We start from the raw sequence: 23,182 nt of genomic DNA, 5'->3' as shown, positions 1-23,182 counted from the left end.
CACTTTTTAAACGATTCGAAATCGAAAATATCAAGTATAACGTAACATTATAAAATGCATACTAATATGCGAACTATACCACGATCATATTGGGGTCAAAGAAAGTTAGAAAAACGGACGTGGCGAGATGACCATCGAGAAAGAACCGGTCGCTCTGAGATTTCGATTCGTAATGTAATCGCACCAGACTCATTTTTTTGAAAATAGAACGCCCCACGAAATTATTCAAACTACGAAAGTGTATCGGCTAGAGCTCTACACTTTTTTTTCAGGTTCCTTAGAAAGTCCAAAGAGGTTTTAATAACATAGTCGCGTGTATGCGACCTACTAATACTAGTCAGCCAGTGTTGAACCGACACTCGGTGCGGTGGTACCATTACCATCGCATTGGATATAGCAAGTAAATAATAATTAACTTTTCTATTAAATAATAGTGAAAATTGAGTGCAAAATATTTTGGATTTATTTGTGAATATCGTTCGGAGACCTGTTTTATATTTCTTTTGGTAAGTTCAACGATTTATTAAAAAAAATATATATTATTAACATGACGTATTTTTTTAATACAATCCAGCATGTAACTTATTCTACAATACATATATATATTTTTTTATTATTTTGCAAAGAAAATAAAAATAACACAAACATAAAATAAGTATTAATTTTATCTTATTTCAGTTAAGTAATTGTTCAATCAATGTTATTTTTTTTAAACTATATCCGATATATTCATAAACAGAATTAAAAATAAACTTAATTTATAGAATGAAACGATAAAATTTTATTTTTTTATATCAAACTACAATATTATAAAAAAAGTTTGAATATAATACAATTAAAAATATATTACCTATATTTTTAAATTATATTGCTATGTAAAGTTTATTTATATTTGGGTAATGGCACAGCAATTAACTATTTTTTTAAATTTAAATAACATACCAAAGACTTACACAGTAATGTATTACACGACAATAGCACTTAAAAATATATTGACAATATAAATCTTAATAATCAAATCAAATCAAAATATACTTTCTTCAAGTAGGCTTTTACAGGAACTTTTGAATCGTCATTTAACAATATATTTAAAGTAAAGCTACCACCGGTTCGGAATGTAAATTCTATCAAGAAGAACCGGAAAGAAAATATATATTAAAAAAGAAGAAATTAATATATTTAAAAACGAAGAACTTTTAATATTTGTACATAATATATTAAGTTGTTTTTTATAGAGGGGAAAGTAGGTGATTGAATTACAAGTCTGAAAAATTAATATTACATTCAGAATAAGGATATTACAGAAAGGTTATATATCAACCTCGACCGCAATCTCTTAAATCACTAAACATTCAAATATATTTAAACTTATTATATCTTTAGAAATTTTGAAAGTTATCAAATACAGACGGAGACTTGAAATTGCAAAGATTTATTGATATTATGAAAAGAAAAATATATTGAATATTTTGTTATGCATATAAACAAAATGACAATGCCTGTTTTGACAAGAAATTCTAGTGGGATTTTATGAATTCATCCAAGTCGGTCAAGTCACTTATGATGAGTTCAGTGACATACACGCGTTTAGATGAATTATATATAAATATAAACCGAATTATCAAACTTTTTGAGACACAACAGATAATCAATGATAATTTTAATAAGAAACAGTTTTTGTTTTAGCATTATTAAGACTCACTTGAAAATTCGTTTTGAAAGTGCACTTACGGAGTTAATTTCAAGGATGTCATCCTTGTGTTTAACACTTAAATGTTACCAAGCAGGATAAATAAATGAAGGTCTCTTTGTTTCTTTTTGTTACCGGATTATTGTAAATAATTTTATTTTCTTAAACCAAATCGACGTTAATTTTTAATTTGATCTGTAAAGAGTGTCCAATAATTATTATAAAACGCAAAAAATATTTTTGGGATTATCATAGTATTTATATTAGGATATCAATTTTAAAAAATATTAATACGGAAGTCTGTAATAGACTTAACGGAAGTGTGATAATTATATATAAGTGAGTGATAGAAAGTTTTTTTTATTCAAATGTAACTTCACACTGACCAATTTTTCGATGGCGGTTTCGTCTGTTTTCTAATGCAAGTGAAAATATCTAAAAAGTAAATATATTCGCCCTAAATTTTTAAATGTATTTATAAATAATATTATACCAAACCATTTCAATAATTATTTAATTATACATTTTCTTTCAATAAGTCGGATTAAATAATGCAATGGATATTTATGTGATAGGGGCGACCTAACTATCTTAGAAAATCTAGCACAAAATAAATAAGACGAATTAAATCTATACAATACTATAAAAATGTTTATTCCTTTCCAAAATAAAGTTTAATCTCTTGACAGAAAACATCAATAGAACTCTTTAGGCTTATTTTTTAAAGGGTTGCAGTTGCAGGACCCTGAGACTGACTGAAGCCAACAGTGATCTGAAACACCATATTTACGCAGAAAGCACTTACAAATATTTTTTGGTCTACAACTAGAAGCCACATAATAACATAGGATAATAACATTTCCGTGTTATCATTTGTTATTTTTCTTTCCCTTGACCTTTGGTTTCCGTGTTATACATTTTTTTTTTAATTTTGTAAAGTCTAAATAAACGGTAAGTCATTGCCGAAATAATTAATTTAACCTTAATATATCCTTTTTCCGACTACCTCCATGCTTATGTTATTACGGAAACAAAATAGTCTAGTGCCTACAACTAACTAAATATTACTATAAATAAAAACAAAAGCAGAGCTCTTTGATACCAAATTGTCTAGCTACTGGAACTCAATAGTTAACGTAAATTTAACTACTTAAATTTTATTATTAACTCGTTTGCAAAAAAACAACAAAGTTTAATTAGGATTTTTCCAGAAGACATAATAAAAAGAGATTAATCTTTTGTGTAATATTATTTTATAAGTCTTTGATAAATATTTGTTTCATAAACCATTTTAGAAACGCGTGTAACCTGCTAACTAATAATATGGCATAAACGCTTTTAAGAACTTAATATTTTGAGGCTTTGCCACATCTATTCGAAAATATTATGGGTATGTGAAAGCGTTTGGATAAAATTAAATTAAATACCATTAAGTTGCTTAACGAATTAAAACCTGTTATGGCCCTCGGTCACGGTGCCATTAGATTTCCACAGTACAGCCATTACATTATTTTGTTGTCGCTACGTGGTAATATGTACACGCTAATAAAGTCCCTATTATTTAAATATTACATGTCATATTCGCGTGTTCATAATAATTCGATTAGTTATAGTTTTCGATTACACAAGGCGCATTTAGCGTAACAGTGTTGATAGTTTCTGTCAACATTTATTCTTCTCAAGGCTCGACTTAATTTAAGTTTGTTTTCTTAAGTATCGTTTGCATAATTCAAGTAAATTGTATTGAATACGCAATTGCATTGCAAAAAGTAATTTGAATGTTTTGTTTTTATTTATCTACTATTGAATTTAAATAAGGAATGGTATTGAGGAATCTGTTATGCAATTTTTTTTTTTACGAAATTATCTCGCAAAGATGGCTTTGGCAACAGCAATAAATTTCATTAATTATCCCAGCAGAAAATTACAAACAATAATTAGAATATAATGTTTATAAATTTATACCTATATATATGTTTATATATTTTCTAAATTTTATTTTTTGTACTAAATATACATAATTATAATAAATTAATAATAATCTGTGCTTGTTCCTTTTTTAATTATTTTTTTTTCACATTGTTACCGAATTATTCAATGAAATTATTGTCATTTTTTAATTTTTTTGTGATCACTCTTCATTTATTTATTTATTTATTTATTTATTTATTTATTTATTTATTTATTTATTTATTGGAAAAGTTACACCATCAACATATCACTAAGCACTTAAAATTAATATCTGTTGGGTAACATACAAAATGATACGTCATTAAAGGTGTAAACAACATTGGAATGATGAATCCTCTGGAAATATTACACAGTATCACAATCACAAAATAAAGGTCAACTATATATCGACGAAAGAGTTATTATATAGTTTTTTTTTTGTTATGAAAATTAATTTTAAAGCGTCAGTAAAGGGCCCTACATCACATCAAGTTTTTATCTAGGTTAGCAGTTTACGTAACATTTCACCCGGATGCAGAACGGGTTTTGAAGATTTTGCAAGCGTTCTGTTTAAATGATAACTTAATATCGACGCATATGCTTTTAACCAGCTGTTGCTGATATAGCGCTGCTAGTAAATGTTCCATAGCTGGTCAAATCGTAACATAAGAAAAATAATTTAAGTATTGTGTTTATTACATTAAGCTGCTGCAGTGCCGGCTTTTTAAAGAATGAGCAGTTTCGCGGGGAATTATAAAAGGTCTTTAAATTATCGTTATTATAAAAAGATAATAATATTGTGCAATGAAAGAAACTTTGAATTATTTTTAAGTGTCGCTAGTTCTTTTGTAGAGCTCTGAGAGTTCTACATTTATAGAATCTTTGTTCTCTGCCAGTTACAGTACATTACTGAATGTAAATAAATATAAATCTAGTTTCAAGATAGGGAAATGGCCTATTCTTGTTTCCGTCTAAAGACAACTAAGTACCATCAGCTTAGTTGGAATTATAGGCGATACAATAAAATCCGAGTGTCTTGTATTTCCTCAGTACAAGTAAATTCTGGATGTTTTAGACGTAAAACCGATAAACAATCAAATCAAATCAAATCAATCAAATCAAAAATCTTTATTCAATATAGAAGTGTTTACACTTGCTTATTGATTGTCAAAAATCTACCACCGGTTCGGAATTTAGCACCTCGGACCTGAGAAGAACCGGCGAAAGAAACTCAGCGGGATAACTCCTTATATATTCATCATTTGCTTCTCGCGTTGTGTTTAATTATAAATTAAAATGTCTGTGATATTGTTAGCCATATTTACAGACGTTTCGTTACTACAAAAACGACTGTATAACAGAAAAGTAATGAACAGTGGATACATTTTTCACCATACGCCTATGTGAATGTAGCGGAATGGTCAAGCCACATATTGACTAAGGTGTAGAGTTTGTGATGTTAGGCCTTGTATAGTTAGCGTGTAGAGTTAGACGCTTAGCTCTATATGGGATCTGATAACTTTTTGACAGTCATATGGTCTCATCTTGGTAACATTTTACATAAAACAATATTTATACTGGGATTATGGAATTTTTCGATATACCATATATCTGTAGCCATATAAGTATATAGCCAACGAGGCGGGCAACCTATTTAAATTTGTCATACGTTTCTATTTTAAAGACGATAAGAACCGTCAGCAGTCAAATTTCAAATCATAATAAGGAGAACGAATGTGGTGTGAACTAGAACGAAACGGAACCGTGAAACTTTATACACATTGTTTGATATATTTGTTATCAAAAACTTTTAGGCCGTGTCCGAGTAAATGGATGCTGCGCTGAAATTGAAAAAAATTGTGAAATTCATTCATTCATTTGTTAGTTATTGCTGACGTATTTAGTTGATAGTGTTAGTTGTGCATTTTGTTTAGAATTTGTATGGTCGAACGCGCTTATCTCAAGAACTAGCGGACTCATTTGAAAAATGATGTCTGTTCTGATAGCCCAGTCTTGTTCAGATTATAAGGCTTGTTTGCCAACTATCCTAACCCCTTACGAGTGGTGCAGGAAGCAATAACCATAAATGTAAACCGATATGGCAAACTATATGTAACAGGAACCTTATTTCAAATTAAATTTTGAATTGAAATATCTTAATATGATTATTGAAGTTGAGACTGTAAACGCTGAATTTTAATTTATATTTATTATTTTTTGTTGTACTTACAGCCTTAATACACAAAAGTAAAGTAAGTGTTAATGTACCACTACTGGACAATGACCTAATTTTCGTTTTGAAGAAATTTGGAGTTAAGTCCACCACGCTGTTCCAATGAGGGTCGGTTATACACATGTGCAATTGTGCAATTATATTTACTACATTAATTTTAAGATTACAATGACTCAGGGCGGCAACCTCGGTGACTTTCGTAACTATTACCTATTTTTGTTATTGATATTCCTTTTCTCAATTAAGTTAACGGAAATTCCTAATAAACATCACACAAGTACTCAAAACCTTAACCCCGTTTTACGTATAACAAGCGCCGAGTGCACGCAGTGTTTTTCGGTCTCCCCTTCCCCATAATAAGATATATCGCCAATGCGCCACCAACTTGGAAATGTCCCTTGTGCCTGTGCTAGTTAGATTGGATCGCTCACCCTTCAAACCGGAACACAACAATACTGAATACTGTTGTTTGGCGGTAGAATATCTGATGAGTGGGTGGTAAACCAGACGGGCTTGCACAAAGCAAGTAGTGGTGGAATTGAAAAACGTACACGAAATTATTATTATTTTTTTTAAATAAATGTAAATAATAAATATAAATATTGGACAACATCATATACATTACTCTGATCCCAATGTAAGTAGCTAAAGCACTTGTGTTATGGAAAATCAGAAGTAACGACGGTACCACATACACCCAGACCCAAGACAACATAGAAAACTAATGAACTTTTTCTACATCGACTCGGCCGGGAATCGAACCCGGGACCTCAGAGTGGCGTACCCATGAAAACCGGTGTACGCACTACTCGACCACGGAGGTCGTCAAATTAATTTTTGTGTTAGAAATTGCCGAACAATAAGAAACGAATTGCAAATCATAAAACTGCGGTACAATCTGTGCTCGTTTACCGTAATTATAATCTATTCAAAGAGTTAAGCGATGTGCGCGTGTTTGTTTTTAAATTGTTTTGTATATTGTATGTTTCATGGTTACGCCTCGTTAGTACCTCGTTAAGATATTATTATGATTTTTTATTTAATTTTGTAATGACTACTAACGTCCAGTGTTAATTTATGTCACTTCACTCTTTAACGTATGTTATCTCAGAGGGATAATATATTGGATTAGCATAACTTGGAATATAGAAATTGATAGGCTATAATGTAATTTAGAGACGAATTTAAAAAAAGGCGGCTATAGGGTTAAATTATATATATATATACTAATATTATAAAGACATTAAAAATGTTTGTTTGTGTGTAAGGGGTAATATCCGCTACTAATGTTCCAATTCTAAATCGATTGTACCTGCAAAACTTAAAAGTCCTAGACTAGACCTAGGCTCAAGCCTGCTTAGCCAGCTGGAAAATCCACCGCTGATGTTTGTGATGAAATGTTTGCATACTATACCATAGGCACCTACCTAGACTGCACGTGTGCGTTGTATTTCGTATTATGCTTTCGTAATGCGTTGGATACGTAACGGTAAGCTATAATAAAATAAGTACATAAGTATATGGACAATGTTACTTTCATAACATTATTTTATATTTTTATTTCTCTTAAGACTATTGGACCATGGACCAGGCAATTGTTCATGGTAATATCTGTCAATGCACCACCGACGCTAAAGTAAAAACACTGCCTTACTCGCCCCTCAAACCAGAACATAAACATTAAACATACAAATTCAAAATTTACTTTATGTAGGTAGCAATGTACAACTACTACGTTCAGAATTTAAATTTTCACCAATCATAGTAATAATAATGAAATGTCAATAGGTAGTATGTACATAGAATATATACACTGTCCCTGCTTCGTCTTCAGTTACATACCCAATATTTTAAAATCTTTGTACAATCCACGCATAGTTTAAGGAGTTTCAGTTAAATGCATAACGGCATGAATCACCGTTCGTCCCCATTCTGCTTCGTTGGCCCGGACTTTCCCTCCACGACTACCATAATAAGACCATATCAAAGTACATTCGATCTTATTTCAAAAGAAATAAAGAATACATTTGCATTCATCGAATTATCTGTTAATGATAAGGATTAGGAGTGTCATCTATAAAGCTACTCGTAAAATATAAAAAAGGTCTAGTGCATTGAAATTAATGTTCTGTTATATGTGGAATAAAGATCAAAATAACTTCAAGTCGATGTAAAATCATAATATTTTTAATATTTGTATTACACCTTTTGGTCATACGGTAATAATAAGTTAAAATTAATTTCAACTGAACGATAATTATTATTGAAAATAATAATTTTTATTGTTGGGGTTGTAATGCTATAGTTTTTAATTTCAGCTTCAAATACCAAATTTGTGACGACTTAGTCGTAAATTTTAACAGCCCTATTGTTCAATTAATTGTTCTCTTAGCATAATGGCTTTTAGTTGCCAACAGTACGCAGATTATGTCGTCAACGTCACGTAGGAATCCTAGTGTTTATTTATAATTGCAATTTATTACAACAGCCTCGGATTATAAAACAAAATGATGGAGCGTGCGAGACAAACTTTGTGCAGACCGAAATTAGGCATGTGTGCGTGACACTGCTGGAGAAATACGTGCGCTTGTGTGCGTGTAGGGCTGCCACGATCTGAGTATTCCGATGTTTGCCTTGAACTTTTCATGCTAATTTCAAAAACTAAATTCAATGTGGAAATCCTAAGACATGGTGTAAGCTCATTATGAGTATTTTATGTTAAAACATGTTTCGGAATATATTTATGGTTTATATTATTTCGTATATTTTTAAGGTGATTAAATATTTATGGGCTAAAGAATTAAACTTATTCAGCCACGATGTACGAACAGTCTAACGTTGTGAAAGTTGCAGGTTCAATTCTGACCCCTTGAACTATTGTCGTAACCACTTCTAGTATAAACTTAACGCTTGGTTGTAGCGGAAAATGCAATGTTGTCATAAAATAATACGGAACTAAAGTTTTGTTTATTTTTAATGTTTTGAGTAATTATTACACACAGTAGTATTACAAGTATACTTATGCGTTATTTATTTTTAAGTAAGGTTATCGCTGGAAATTGATAAATATTATAGGCACTCATTCATTTTATTTCTGGAAAAAAAAATCATGTTTCCTCGCGACGTTTATTTTACCACCGAAGACAATGAATTATATACACAAAACCGATAACTCGGTGATCGTTGGTCGGATTTGAACTCGTTATCTTTATTTAAGATCCACGTAGTCAAGTTCAAGTAGCAAATTCGGCTCGATTTAATTTAACAAAATATATTTATATAGTACACTATAATGTTATCGATCCCGGACGATATTCTTATATAAAAAAATCTCAACAGTTTTATGGAAAGTGCAACATAATCTACGAACTATAAACTAAATAAAACATTTCCGAATAAATGAAATACAGTTACATTGGCACAATACGAGCATCAGCGGATGGAATGCATACAATATTATATTTGACACATCTCATAAATCAAGTTTTGTAAGCAGGTGAGGAGAAATAAGACAAGCTATTCAAGTACTGCGTTGCAAATAAATCTTCTTAGTATCATGTTTTCCTGGTACATTATTGCTCATTGTTTATATTGTAATTGGAACGTAAATGGATGTTAATGGATAAACAATAACGATATGGTATTGAGGATATTATAAATGAATTAATTATATATAGTGGCCAATTTTTTTTCGTTATTGGCAAGGATTTCAGTGACGTCATTGACATTGAGACTGTAACCTAAAATGAGTGCCTATAAAGGTGAGCGACCTAGGTAACGACAGTTGAACAGAACAGAACCTGTCATTATTTAATAAATTGAAGAAAAAAAAATCTTATATTGTAATAAAATAATACTGAAAGACATGGCATTTTAGCGCTGCCAATTAGTAACGACATTTTTTTTTAATTTTCATATTAAAATTGTTCTTTCTTATTTTATAAATGAATTACTACAACTACAATGAGTTGTATTCTGTAATCGCCCAGAGTATAGTTCATAATAATGTTAATCTATGCCTACCTACTTAGTAAGTTTTGTTGTGCCACTACAACTAAATATATTAAATAAAATTGATTTGAATGAGTCATTTGTACCCTTAAAAGTGTTTTAAATTTATCATACATATTTTTGTACCTATTATTTTTTCTGTATATACAATACAATGCTATATTAAAATATGTTTGAAAACCAGTTATATAATATATAAAAGTAAATAATATCTGTGAGGATATATGGTTTCCAAATACATATATCATTACAAATGCATCTGATATGAATTTAGTTTAAATTCGTGTCAGCGCCATGTGTACGCAGAAGGGCTGAAAGAAATGTACATGCAATCATACGTGAAAGTTACGATACATTATAGGTTCCTTACAAATAAAAGTATAATAAATCAATATAAAAAAATTTGTACATTTTACGATACGAACATTAGTAAACGTCAAGATATATTTTTGATTACTTATAATCATGGTTATTACATCAAATATAAACTAATTATTTTTGGTCTTATTTTGATTTTAAGAATTTATGAAAGCCGCGAAATTACTATTCTTAAAATGTGCTAGTAGATTAAAACAATGTTGGGTAAAGTAAGGAATCTTGCTTATTTTCAAAATAAACCGTCAAAATATTTAAAACATTTTAAGTTAACATTGGATGCTTATGCATAAACATAAACATTTCACTTCATCTCGATAACGATAACATCAATATGTTATTAAAAATTTATAAATAAAAAGGAAATCTGATAGTATTTTCTATGTTTAGTTAGCATTACTATATCTTAATATACTGGATATATAGTTATATATAGGATAGTTTCTGCAAGAGACATTTAATCGTGATCAAATTATATACACGTTACTTTGTAGCGATAGTCGGTTTCACTTAGTTAATTTCATAATTGTCAGTAGCGGCAATTCTGGTTTTATATATTTGTTTAAGCCATACACAAATACGAGGCGAAGTGACGTGCTCGTCTCCTGTAATACAATACCCTTGACACTTAGAAGTTTTGCGGTTGTAATTGGTCATAACGGAATGACACGCGAGTCGATTTGACACAGTTATATGGCCGACAGAATTTGCATCCTTGCGCTTATGATTTCATAATCAATCTCCTTCGTTTCTTCTTTGCCCAAAATCTATTTAAACTTGATTCAAGCAGGTTTTTGCGAACACTTTTGATGTGTCAATTTACAAGATTAAATTAATAATACGTTACCACTAATTTGGAATATAGATGCTATTGAGTCGAACCAGCAAGAAATATAGTTATTATTCGTGCTCACAAATAAAATTAGTTATCTATTTTAATTGAATGATATTTTAAAGTTGAAAGTAGTAATTTAAATTTAATTGAAAGTAATAATTTGTATGAATGAATATTTGTTTTTAAAATCCAATTATTTTTTTATGTATATCATGCGGAACTCTAAGCAAGCAAGCTGTCCCACGGGACGGTTGCGATTTGGGAGTAACGGTAAGGCCAATGACCGCACTTGAGCTCCAATTTTTTTTTTAATGACTGCGTTTGTTTTCCGGAGCTTTATGTATTTATTGAACCCCTTCTTAAAATTTACCCAGAAGTGTTTTTTTGCCCTTGTAATGTATATATGTCTGTAAAGGTATTATTGTTGTTGTTTAGGTTTATTTGTTGAAATTGAAATGGATAAAATCATATTTTTGTCCTTTTCTGATTAAGTGAATTTATTACCAGGAATCCATAAAATCGAATCAATTGTTTTAGAGTCATTGCTTCTAAAAGAACGATCACAGCAATTCAAATAATTAAAAAAAAAGCATTTCATCTACAACTTGTACACGAATAAGGTAAAACTATATTTAATAAAGCACACATTTTACCCAAACTCGTTTTACGCCTACCTTTTTTAATATTTACCTTTTTTAATAGTTTATTTTTTAATAATAAATTATGATTCTCAGATTAAATACCATACTTCTTAAAGGAACCAGTATCAGTCTATTTATAGAATATAAAAAAGTTATACGAAAACTTATAGTAATTTTCTCCTATTTTTATTGAAACTATTTACTATTTTAATAGAAATGGCACAGACGTGGTATATGTGCTCTTTTCTAGTATTTTTCATAAATTGTAATTCATAAATTTTTCAATAGATACAGCACATTATGACATATACATCTACATGGATCCTGCGTCGTAATTCATCGAATTCAATCAATAATTACAAATAAAGTTATTTATAGATTTAATACGATATAATAAAATCTTCACCATTTCTAAACAAAAGCTTAATAAAATTCATACACGTGTTGAATCAAGATTAGTTTTATAGATACGTATGAGCTGCTTGTGAGTCATGTCAAGTTCAGGCCAAGCGACAATCCAAGTCAATCATGCAATGAATTGTAAATTAAAGTAAGTTTTTTTTTAGTATGCACTATGTTAATATATAATGTAACTTTTTTTTTACCGATTGAATCCTAAAAGTGTAAAGGCAGTTATTCTTATGACGTAAGATCCGTAGATGATTTATATACCTAGATAGAGTGTAAATAATTAAAACAAAAGAGTCAATTGAATTGCGATTCAACGGGGAAATGCTGTTAGCATTCTTGCCACCATTCCACGCGGTCAAGATTTATACAATACCTATTTTTAATTAATATTTGTATATATTTAAGCACTTAATGTTATTAATTCTTATGTTTATAAATCTATTACTTACGATATAAATCTATTACGTAATTGTAACCGCCTAATATACCTACATTATCTGAAAAAAAAAAGAAAAAGAGTCATCTTTATTATCCTGGTGTGTGTGACAACTACGCTTGACACTCGCCAAACGTCATACTACTTCATTAGTGTGCGTGTACTTAGTGGCTAACAGTTGGGCATTATTTTTTTTCTACTTTGAAATTCTGTCTAGATATATACAGAATCAACGCTAAGATGATTGAAAACAAAAAAAAATACGAGCTAGATATTATTGAAAAAATTATTAAAAATATGTTTTTTATTAAGTTTATTGTTTCATTTACTTTTTTTTTTTTAATTCTTTTGACAGTCGGTATTCGGTATATTATATCTCAAGAGATTTGCTAAATATTCTATAAGAAGAATAACGTGTATGTCAATTATATTTTGCTTTATTTTTAAACTATCATAAACAATACTTTGATATATTAAAATTCAAATTCCTAAGAATATTTAAGTCATTGGAAATGTATCGATATCAAAGATCTGCTGGTTTTATGTACGTACCTAAGTTGAAAGAAAAATTCTTAGAATAAATAATTTATTTGTTAATTACATTAATATACATGTACAACGTAAAAACATTTTTGATGTGAGTACATTTAAAATATCTTTTTACTCATTATTATAAGCTATATTACAATATTCTTTAAAAGTTATATTCCATGTCCGTGTCTTAGTACAAAATATCCCATAAGATCACGTTACGAAATAACTCGAATCGCAACACGACAAAGTAGACGGTGATTTTGACAATTTACATAGCCCAATGTACTTTAAAAGGGCAACAGTCTACATAAAACACTTTTAAAGTACAAGAGTACCTTATCCACAGTGTGGCAATATTTCGGGAGCTAACGGTTGGAAGGTGCATCGACCGAGCAGTCAGACTCGAGGAGTTTTATTGCGTGACGTGTATATGGTGTCCCGAATTTTGTGACGAAAATGTGAACGTAAGTTGTTCTATAAATACGTAATACAATTACGATTTTTCTTTTATTTATAATAAGTATATTTATCACATTTGATCTTAATATAGTGTTGCCATAACAATAGAATAATAAAAATATTTTGAATACAACTGCCCAATTGCCTTTGATAAATTAATTATTCATAAAGAAATGTTTTACATTCATATTCATTTAATTTATAGATGGTTTATATTCGTCATTTGCTTTTTCAATTAATTACAGTTTAAAACGATATAATAATATACCTACATGTTTATAAAGCCTTAATGATGTCGCGTTAAACGCTTTATAAGTACTTAGATACTACACGTACATAAGCCCCTATTTAACCTTGCGTTAATATCTACATCATAAATATATATATGTGTAATATATATGTATATCTACAATATTTATGTATATTAATATAACGTAAGTATTACTGAAGATTTTATCTTGTTCGTCTTTTATGTATTGGAATGTGCTAAGCGGTCACCACCGCCCATAGACTATGGCGCTGTAATCCCACTAACCTTGGGAACTAATATGTTACGTCCCTCGTGCCTTTAGTCACAATGGCTCACTCACCCTTCAAACCAGAACACAACAATATTGTGTACTGTTGTTTGGCGGTAGAATATCTGATGAGTGAGTGGTACCTACCCAGACGGCTCGCACAAAGTTACGTTCAGTTAATGATCAAATTCAATGCAGAACTTTAGTTCTATTATTACTTTAGTAATCGACATAAACAAAGGTCAGATAATTAGCAATATATATGGTTACATCTCCTCAGAACTGATAATAATTAGTATAGAATCTGCATGTAAGCAATATGACGGGGAAAGGACGTCCTCATTCTTGATGGAGCGACGACATACGCAAATTGGCTGGTAAATACGTAACAGATCACTTGTGTGCCCTACGAGAGTCCAGCAACGGCCGGTCACGGGCTAACAACGTTGATGAATGTTGGAATGAAGTAAAATAAAATCTTAATATGTAATTCTTGCAACACGCAATAAGATTCAACGCTGGAGTCTCCCAAACATCACAATCCTGAATCGATGGATTAGTAAGATAAAGCGAAATTAACTTTAAATTCAAGAGCATATGAATGAAAATTGCTTACAAGATTTTAACAATAAAACCTCACGTATATGAATACGATACACTGATGGACTTGAAATGGGTTTATTGATCATGATTATAAACATGACGGAATACAAAACAGCGTAAGATATCATGAATAGCAAATCATCACTCATAAATATAGACAATACGTAATGTAATTAAAAAAAAAACAATTAAATATTTTTGACGCAAGAATTATTTGTATATAGCGGACTCAATTAAGTATAAACTTCGACCAAAATTAACGATTGCTACTTTGCAAAATAATAAACGCGTAGAATTGTGGCAAGTATTATTTTCGTCGAAATATGAACCAGCTAGTGACTAGTCACTATATTATATTATATAATTATAGACAAATCTCCACTAGTGGAGATGATACGAAAGGCTATTTGTAACTCTACATAGTATAAAACAAAGTCGCTTCCCGCCGTCTGTACGATTAGATCTTTTAAACTACGCAACGGATTATAATGCGGTTTTCACCAATAAAGAGATTGCTTCAAGAGGATGAATTTATATTATAGTAGAGAAAAGGGCCGGTAGCTATTGATTTATTGATAAAGGTATTTGCACTATTACTCCAAAGTCCAAGTGTAGCTTCAATAATATAATTTAGAGTGAGAGGGGAATATTAGCGGCGTTTGTTCACTTCGGCATTTCATACGTCATTTATTTTATGAGACGGAACGAATGTGTCAAATCATATATTTAATTAAGTCTTATTGCTTAGCTTTTTAAGCAATATATTCTGTTCATATGTTAATTTTTTAAATAATGCTCTGTCCATTATGAAAGAACGAGATATATCCGCGATTAACAGATTTAAAACTGAGGCCGTAGGTGTAATATCTCGCTTGCTTTAAATTATTCTACAAGTTATGACATTGATGTCATAATCTGTGCTCTCTTGGCACAGCTAAAAGCCGTTAACCTAAAAAATGAATTGAAATGGAACGGTTGATGTATTAAAGATGGTGACATAGTAGTTAGCGACCTATTGAAAAGGCTCTCGAATGCATTGCATATTTACACAATATGACCAAAGGAAACAACACTCGTCGACTTATATACATAATAATATAGTTATGTTTATGGTAACTACGCGTAGGAAGATTAAGTAACCTTTTACTTAGTTGCAAAATGTGCTGAGATAATTGGTGCAATAAGATAGTGCATCATATTAGTATATTATGACATTAAATTAACAGTTGGTGGATACAAAAAAACACCAAACGCTGCAGTTTCTTAACGATATCTGTCTTGATATGAAAATAACATGACAGACATAAGTAAATAAGATAATTATTTTAAATTTGTACTCGTATACAATAATGCACCAATTACCTAAATTGGTGCATTATAGCAAAATCACAAAACTTTCCCGTTTTTAACGCGAGTCATACAAAAAACCGCTATATATATTAAAACGAAAGTACATTGCTTTCATTTGAAACTTTCGCGGTAATTTCACCCGCGTTTATGCCGTTTAGTGATTTTTATTCCCAGCGAAAAGAAAAAGTTCGTTGAAAATGATCAAACAATGGAGCTATTTGATGCAATTTTATATGAGCTACATCTTAAATTCGAAAACCAATGGTTCTATTCTGTAAGTAGCAACTCGAAACCTAAGTAGAACTCGGTCGCGAATTGTCATTAACATCCATATAAAGCCGTACATACAATACGAAATTGTGAGAACAATTTTTAACCTTTTGATGTAAACCATTTTAACATACCGTACTGAGTCAAACCTGTGATAATAACAGATACTCAAAAGTTTTTATAAACAGTGTTTTTAATAACTCTATACAATATATACCAGCAAATATTTTGTTATTTCGATGAGAGAATAATCTGTATTACAAATTAATAAATAATTCTTTTTAAAACGTCATTTCTAATTTTCTTAATTACCACAGATAAATTATTTCCGAAACTTAAATGCCAGTACGAAGACAAACTTAGCAAACATTAAAAAAATATTACAATTATTTCTTTACACATATCGTCGGCCATACCAACGACTTTATTGGTATTCGCCAATGCGGTATACATTATGAATATTACGATGCCATTATTATTGTTAAAATATGCTCAACCTCTGCGTGTATGGTACAACGACAAATATTAATGTTTATCATTTATTTAGGTGAATTCCTCTATCTAATGACATTGTATTTACGTAATCACTGACAACTAATCAAATAAATCAAAATAAACCGACTCTAGTTTATTTATATAGATATAGGTAAATAGGTGACATTATTAAAATAAGGAATGACATCGGTTTTGAAGAATTTTGAATTAATTTTTTTTTTTCATCTTTGGCAAGTGCCTTTTTGTGTGTTATTTGTGCCAGCATGATTTCTAAACTTGGTAAAATGGGTGAAAATTGAATGTCTTTCTTGTATTAAGTGTTTGATCTTGTTTAACTACTAATTCACTATATTAATTATTATATAGTGCAAATTAAATAAATAAAGGCACAAAATTAGTCGGACACAATAAGATTTTCCCATAGACAATTGACTACTTCTTATTATGTTCCTAATTTTTTTTCAATGGTGTCCGTAATTTTCGTGACTAATAAAGTTCGCGCTACAACTCTCGATCTTCAAATGCGCGTTCATTTATCATTACTTTCACTTGCCTTTCACGTCACAGTAAAAGTGATAAGCTTTGACAATGGGAATTTTAAAATCGCCATTTTCGCTTTCTGTTTGCAACGTGAACAATTCAACAGCTCATAAAATGGGACAGCAGCATTTACAAGTATGTAACTATACTGCTTTTTAAACATTGAAGTATAATTTTTAAACTAGATATTTCATGAACATTTTTGTTTTTTTTTAAACTCATAAGATGAGGCCACGGAAAAAATATTTTAATCCAAAATTAAAAATAGCAATACCGGGTCTTTGTGTAAGCATGATAAAATTAATAAAAGTAATGCTATAAGTATTTTTTCCAGTACGAACTTATAATTAATATATAAAAAAATATATATTCATTCGGACCATTGGATTCGATCATTAAATAATAATTAAATATTATGTACGTATATTATGTATCATTGATATAAAAGTATACAACCGAAAATAATTATGTTCGATATTAATATTATTGTAGTCAATAATGTTTTATGACTTAAGTATTTAATAAATACCTTCCTGTCACTTTCTATTTATATATTAAGTACTTAAGTTTTTTATTATTTCCACTTTTATAATATAATCGAATTATAATTATTTATGTAAAATTATAGATTTATAAAATAACACTTGTTTTTTTCGTATTAGATTTAATGCGTTCGCATGACGTTCCGAATGATTCGATTGGACGTTTGTACAATTATTGTACAGAAGTTTCGGCCATTACAACATCAATATACAATAATAATATATAACGTAATAGATGGTATTTACTTCAAATAATCTGCTAAAACTATACATAGTTTGTTTTGTTGACTGTACCTGATAATCTTGTAATGAGTTAAAGGTACTTAAGGTATTTTTGTAAATAGAAAAACCAGACTAAGATGAATAACAAATATTTGAAATCATATTCAAACAAGGAAATAGAATTTTGTCAAACTAATTTAAATTATTAAAGTCTATTTAAATTATATTTTCAAGCATTTTTATACGACACTCGAAGCCTCTACTTGCACAGTAAAACTTTGATAGCAGATACCTTAACGTACGTCAACGACAATTTTAAACTCTATCGGCTGAATGGTATAGGACCGTATACAGTAAAAACTATGATACAATACATTTTATTTAAATAGAAAGACGGAATACTTGTTAACTTTGTAAATAACATACTTTAATGGTAGGTCATGTCTTACATCATTCCATGACATAAAATCATGTTCCATAATCCATTACATCATAATGATGGGCGACTTTTGCAGTGGGTCAATTGATTATGGTCTAAAACCATGTTGAAATCGAATGTAACCGAATGATTCCATTTTTCGTTCTGGTGACCGAATTTCATAATAATAATATCATAATCTAATTCATTACACATTTCATTGGAAATTAACCAAAAAAATCTCAAAAAACAACCTTAGAATACCTTAGAATAGAAAAACTTAGGAAGACAAGCGTTTGCATTCATATGTATTTGTAATAAAAAAAAAGTTATTAGATATATATAATTGGATATTTTTGTAAAGTTGATTGACTTAACATTAAAGTCTAATTTTTTTTTAGATATACGAAAATGGCGACGTCCGTCCTTCAGCCCGAAGATTGCCGAAGAGAACATGAACCTAAACCCGATATTGATACACCCCGGCTCACCGACGATGAAAGGATTGCCATCCTGGAAAACAATGAGCGCGAAACCGGCGATCTTCCTCAAGAACTAAGGGAAAAAGCCAGAGTTGATATAAGGGAGGAAATAACATTAAGGGAACATGCGCTTGCGCAGATGAGGCATTTCATTGAAAAACATCCTGCAATCAAGAAATGTAGAACTGGTAGGTTTTTTAGTTGGGAGATAGACTGGCTAATGGGTCACGTAATGGCAAATGGTCAAATCTGTTCATAGACACTATTTGAAGATTAAGTTAGGGTCATGTCCTTTTATTAATAAATATATTCGCAGTCATGTTTGGCGGCTGAACAACGATAGTGATTTGTCATTATTCTATAATCATAATATAATAAACTATATGACGTGATATTTTTTTTTGGTTTCGATTAAGCAAGGTATGTTGTAAAGTTGGTTATTGTGATATAAATTCAAATAATAAACCCATAAACATCGCTAAACCAGATTGATCTCATATTAAACAACACTAGCTCCTTTAAATATCTAACATTAAAAAATATTTTATAAATTTGAAAGAATTCGTCGCAACTTTTTTACGTACTAGTGTATACCTACATGTGTTTATATATATACTGCATGTTGAAGTGTGCGTGGAATGCTAAATTCAAATATTTAAAACTTTATCGTTCGTGTTTAGGCATCGAACACACTTGAAAAATTAGGCTTCGAATTTCGAATTTGGAAAGTACCACTGAGAGGTCACTCTTAAATTTGTGTTTAAATTTTAACTCATGTTAGAAGATGAAGGGAAATTGAAAACCTGTCAACATTTGTTGAAGTGAAGTCACCAGTCACCATATGTAAATACATTCGATAACTAGCAGTGGCAAATCAATTTGTTCGAGTTCAAACTAAACTTTAGATTCTAAACCTTCCATTTGACAGTAATGGAGACATTTACATAGCAATAAGTTATTCGCCGTATTTCTACTATGTAGTTCCATATTTAAGGGGAATCGTGATTCATTTTTTAAAATTGGAAAAGTCTTTCCTAATTGAAATATTTCTGAAACCACAAACAGCTTTAAATTGAAGGATTTATGTGAAGGTTTTTCCAGATACACCATTTCTGCTTCGTTTTCTACGCACAAAGAAATACTCCATCCCCCAAGCCTGTTCCATGCTGGAGAGATATCTGACCATACGGCAGATGCATCCACATTGGTTCCAGAAGCTCGATCCTCTGGATCCCAAAATAGCCGCAATTATTGATGCTGGGTATCTAGTTCCACTGCCGAAGAGAGATGCTGAAGGACGGAGGGTCGTTTTATCTTGCATGGGTTTGTATAGATCATTTATAAAACAGTTAGTTCCATTTAGGTCATGATTTGTCCGCCGTGACATAACAGTGATAAAAATAATAAAGATATTTCTATATAAAAGTATAGCTATAATTTCCATAATATGTTAATAATTATTAGATCTTTACCAGACTGTGGCGCAACTATTAATAGTTAAGCAATGTGTTTTGTGAATTTTACCGTCTTAATACAACCCATATTAAAATTTGAAATTGTTGAAAATAATTGTACAAGATTAATCTTTATAAAATTTGAAAAAGTGTTTAAACGGTTAAAAGATTTCACTAACTTAGTTGATATACATTTTTATAGATACACAAATGTTACTTACTCCTAAATAAACAGTATTGCGAATATTGTCCTTCTTAATTATTCCGGTTCTTCAAGGAAACAGACGATTTGAGTGAGAAGTGATTTCGTTGTTTTCACTCCACGATGTTGCACCCGTAGTCTCCCCGAAAAATAAACGACGTAAAGTGAACCCGGACTTTGGTTAATAAAAACAAACTGGTACAAGTACAAGAAAAACAAAAGCAAGTAGACAAAAAAATGTTATCGCGTTAAATTAATTAATAAGCTTGGTGTTTATTAGCATAAATAAACTCACATTTAAAATATAATTATGTACTTCCTAATTCCGGAATTTCTCTACTTTCTTTATTAAGAATTAATTATTTTCATGCTATTATTTACCTTCCTTTTCATAATTATATTTGATTAAGCAAACTTAAATAGAACCTTTTTGTTTTTAGATTGCAATTTAACATAATAATCTTTGACTGTTAAATATGCTTAAAAAAAAACACGATTTATATTTCTATAGTACCGTTACCATATCATAATATTTTCAGGTCGCTTCGATCCACACGTTTATGACAGCAGTGTGATGGCACGCGTTCACTCCATGATCGTTGAGCTGCTCCTTGATGAACCTCGTTCTCAACTGTTGGGCTACACGCACGTTAATGACGAAGCCGGAATGCAAATGCCACACGTGAGCCTCTGGTCACTCAACGATGTGCGGGTCATGTTAAACTGTATACAGGTACATATATAAAACATCGTGTCTTTATAAAATTTAACACATAGTTTCTTTTTATTTTATTTTTTGAGCGAAAAGCAATGTTCTGTTTTCCATTATTATGCCTTTGCCTTAAAATTAATTTTAAAATGGAGATGTTTTAAATGTTGTAAATGGAAAAAAGCTGGAAAAAAGACGGATATACTATCTGTGTCAAAAATGAAAGGTAAAATAAATGTTGGGATAAGAGACGAATGGAAGACGAAAATGTATGGCCCCGCCATTAATAAATGGTATAGGTTAAGCGGATGGCGTTGAAGTATAAAATTAATAAATAAATATATATTTATATATATATATAAAATTGCGTTACTGCCTAATATTCGTTTACTTAAAAAAAGAAGGGGGAGTAAAAGAAAGAAGGTTGAAATTGAAATTATGTTGTTCATTATTATTTGACGTATAACAACGTATTTTTTCTAATATAGATTTCAAAATAATCGATTTCAAATAATTTAATGTTTGCAGAATTCCACTCCAATGCGTCACAAGCGTACACACTTCGTCAATATACCGCATTATGGCGTCAAGTTCTTTGAGTTCGCAATATCTTTGCTCAGCGATAAACTTAAGGACAGAGTTATGGTAAATATTTACAATGGAAATATATTTTATGTGAAATGATGAATAATTTAAACAATTACTACAAAAACAGTAAAACAGTTTGCGACGACTTTATTAGTAGTATAAAAAATTTTAATTTTTATTTTATAAAGCGATTATTTATTTACAGTTCCATCGCACATCGGATGATTTAGTAAAACACGTCGATCCTTTCATTTTGCCTAAAGAATACGGCGGGACAGTTCCTCTAAAAGACATGATTGATGAATTGAAGCGTAAACTTTTAAAGCATAGAGAAGATTTGCTTGCTTTGGACGACATGTGCATTGATTTATATGCACTTGAAAAAAACGATTTGACTCAAGACATACATTCAACTGCTGGTTCGTTCAGAAAACTGGAACTTGATTAGCTATAACTTTGTGATAGATGTAGGCTTAAAGTGAATATTATTTTAATTAAATACTCAGGAAAATATCCAAATTTTAAATGTATACATAATCTTTTAAAAAACATATATTATTTGTATTACATTTCCGAATGTTTCTGTATTTCCTATCTCATAATCATATTTCCGATCTCATCGATGTTTTTTAAACTTTATAGATTATGGTTTAACTTTAAATTAAACTAGTTAAATAATATAAATAAAATCGCTTTTATAATAAGGAATTATATCTTTATAACTTTTATAGAAACTAGTAAAGTAGTGGCAGCCGTCGGTGGTCACGTTACCATTCTTAAACTGATGACGTCATTGTACATATAAATTACAATGATTAAGTATAATAATTTTCATTAGCAAATTCTTTTTAAAGGTGTGATTAATGACATGACAACCTGACTGCTGCTTAAATAATATTTTTAAATACTTGATGTATGTTCTGTCCGTTACTAACTTATAAAGCAGTTAGATAACTTTAAGAAATAAATAGCAAATAAGTAATTAATTAAGGTGTTCCATTTTGTGGAAAAGTATTTTAATATTTAGTATAATATGCTTAAAATAAATACAATATGAATAAATGAAGAATTTTATTTATCCTTACCTTTATCAATTTAATTTAAAAAATATATTTATATATAGAACTAAGTTCTAAAGTAATATTTTGGAAAGAGATTATATACAATAAATTAATAATATCCATATTATTACAAAAATTAGAAAAAAGCATTAC

The 23,182-nt window shown here is 30.0% G+C and overlaps 1 protein-coding gene across 2 annotated transcripts; it reads left to right on the top strand.

Moving 5' to 3' along the window:
* Positions 1-319: 319 nt before the first annotated feature.
* On the top strand, positions 320-23,030 carry LOC113403154 (clavesin-2-like). Of its 2 annotated transcripts, none has more exons than XM_026643622.2 (6): positions 320-506; positions 18,935-19,203; positions 20,117-20,338; positions 21,211-21,404; positions 21,909-22,025; positions 22,174-23,030. In XM_026643622.2, the coding sequence occupies exons 2-6, from the start codon at positions 18,945-18,947 to the stop codon at positions 22,414-22,416; spliced, it is 1,035 nt and encodes a 344-aa protein (XP_026499407.2). In that variant the 5' UTR covers positions 320-506; positions 18,935-18,944; the 3' UTR covers positions 22,417-23,030. The 2 variants fall into 2 exon arrangements, with proteins under 2 accessions (XP_026499407.2, XP_026499405.2); XM_026643620.2 differs by lacking the exon at positions 320-506 and adding an exon at positions 13,429-13,580.
* The last annotated feature ends 152 nt before the right edge of the window (positions 23,031-23,182 follow it).

Source organism: Vanessa tameamea, chromosome 25 (assembly GCF_037043105.1).
Source record: "Vanessa tameamea isolate UH-Manoa-2023 chromosome 25, ilVanTame1 primary haplotype, whole genome shotgun sequence".
In the NCBI taxonomy this organism is placed as follows: domain Eukaryota; kingdom Metazoa; phylum Arthropoda; class Insecta; order Lepidoptera; family Nymphalidae; genus Vanessa; species Vanessa tameamea.
The sequence above is the reverse complement of the archived record's forward strand: the minus strand, read 5'-3'. Positions and strand labels throughout refer to the sequence as shown.

Coding starts and splice junctions, on each gene's coding strand:
- LOC113403154 (XM_026643622.2), top strand. CDS start 18,945: ATGGCGACGTCCGTCCTTCAGCCCGAAGATTGCCGAAGAGAACATGAA. Junction 19,204..20,116: donor AATCAAGAAATGTAGAACTG/GTAGGTTTTTTA, acceptor AGGTTTTTCCAG/ATACACCATTTCTGCTTCGT. Junction 21,405..21,908: donor TCATGTTAAACTGTATACAG/GTACATATATAA, acceptor TAATGTTTGCAG/AATTCCACTCCAATGCGTCA.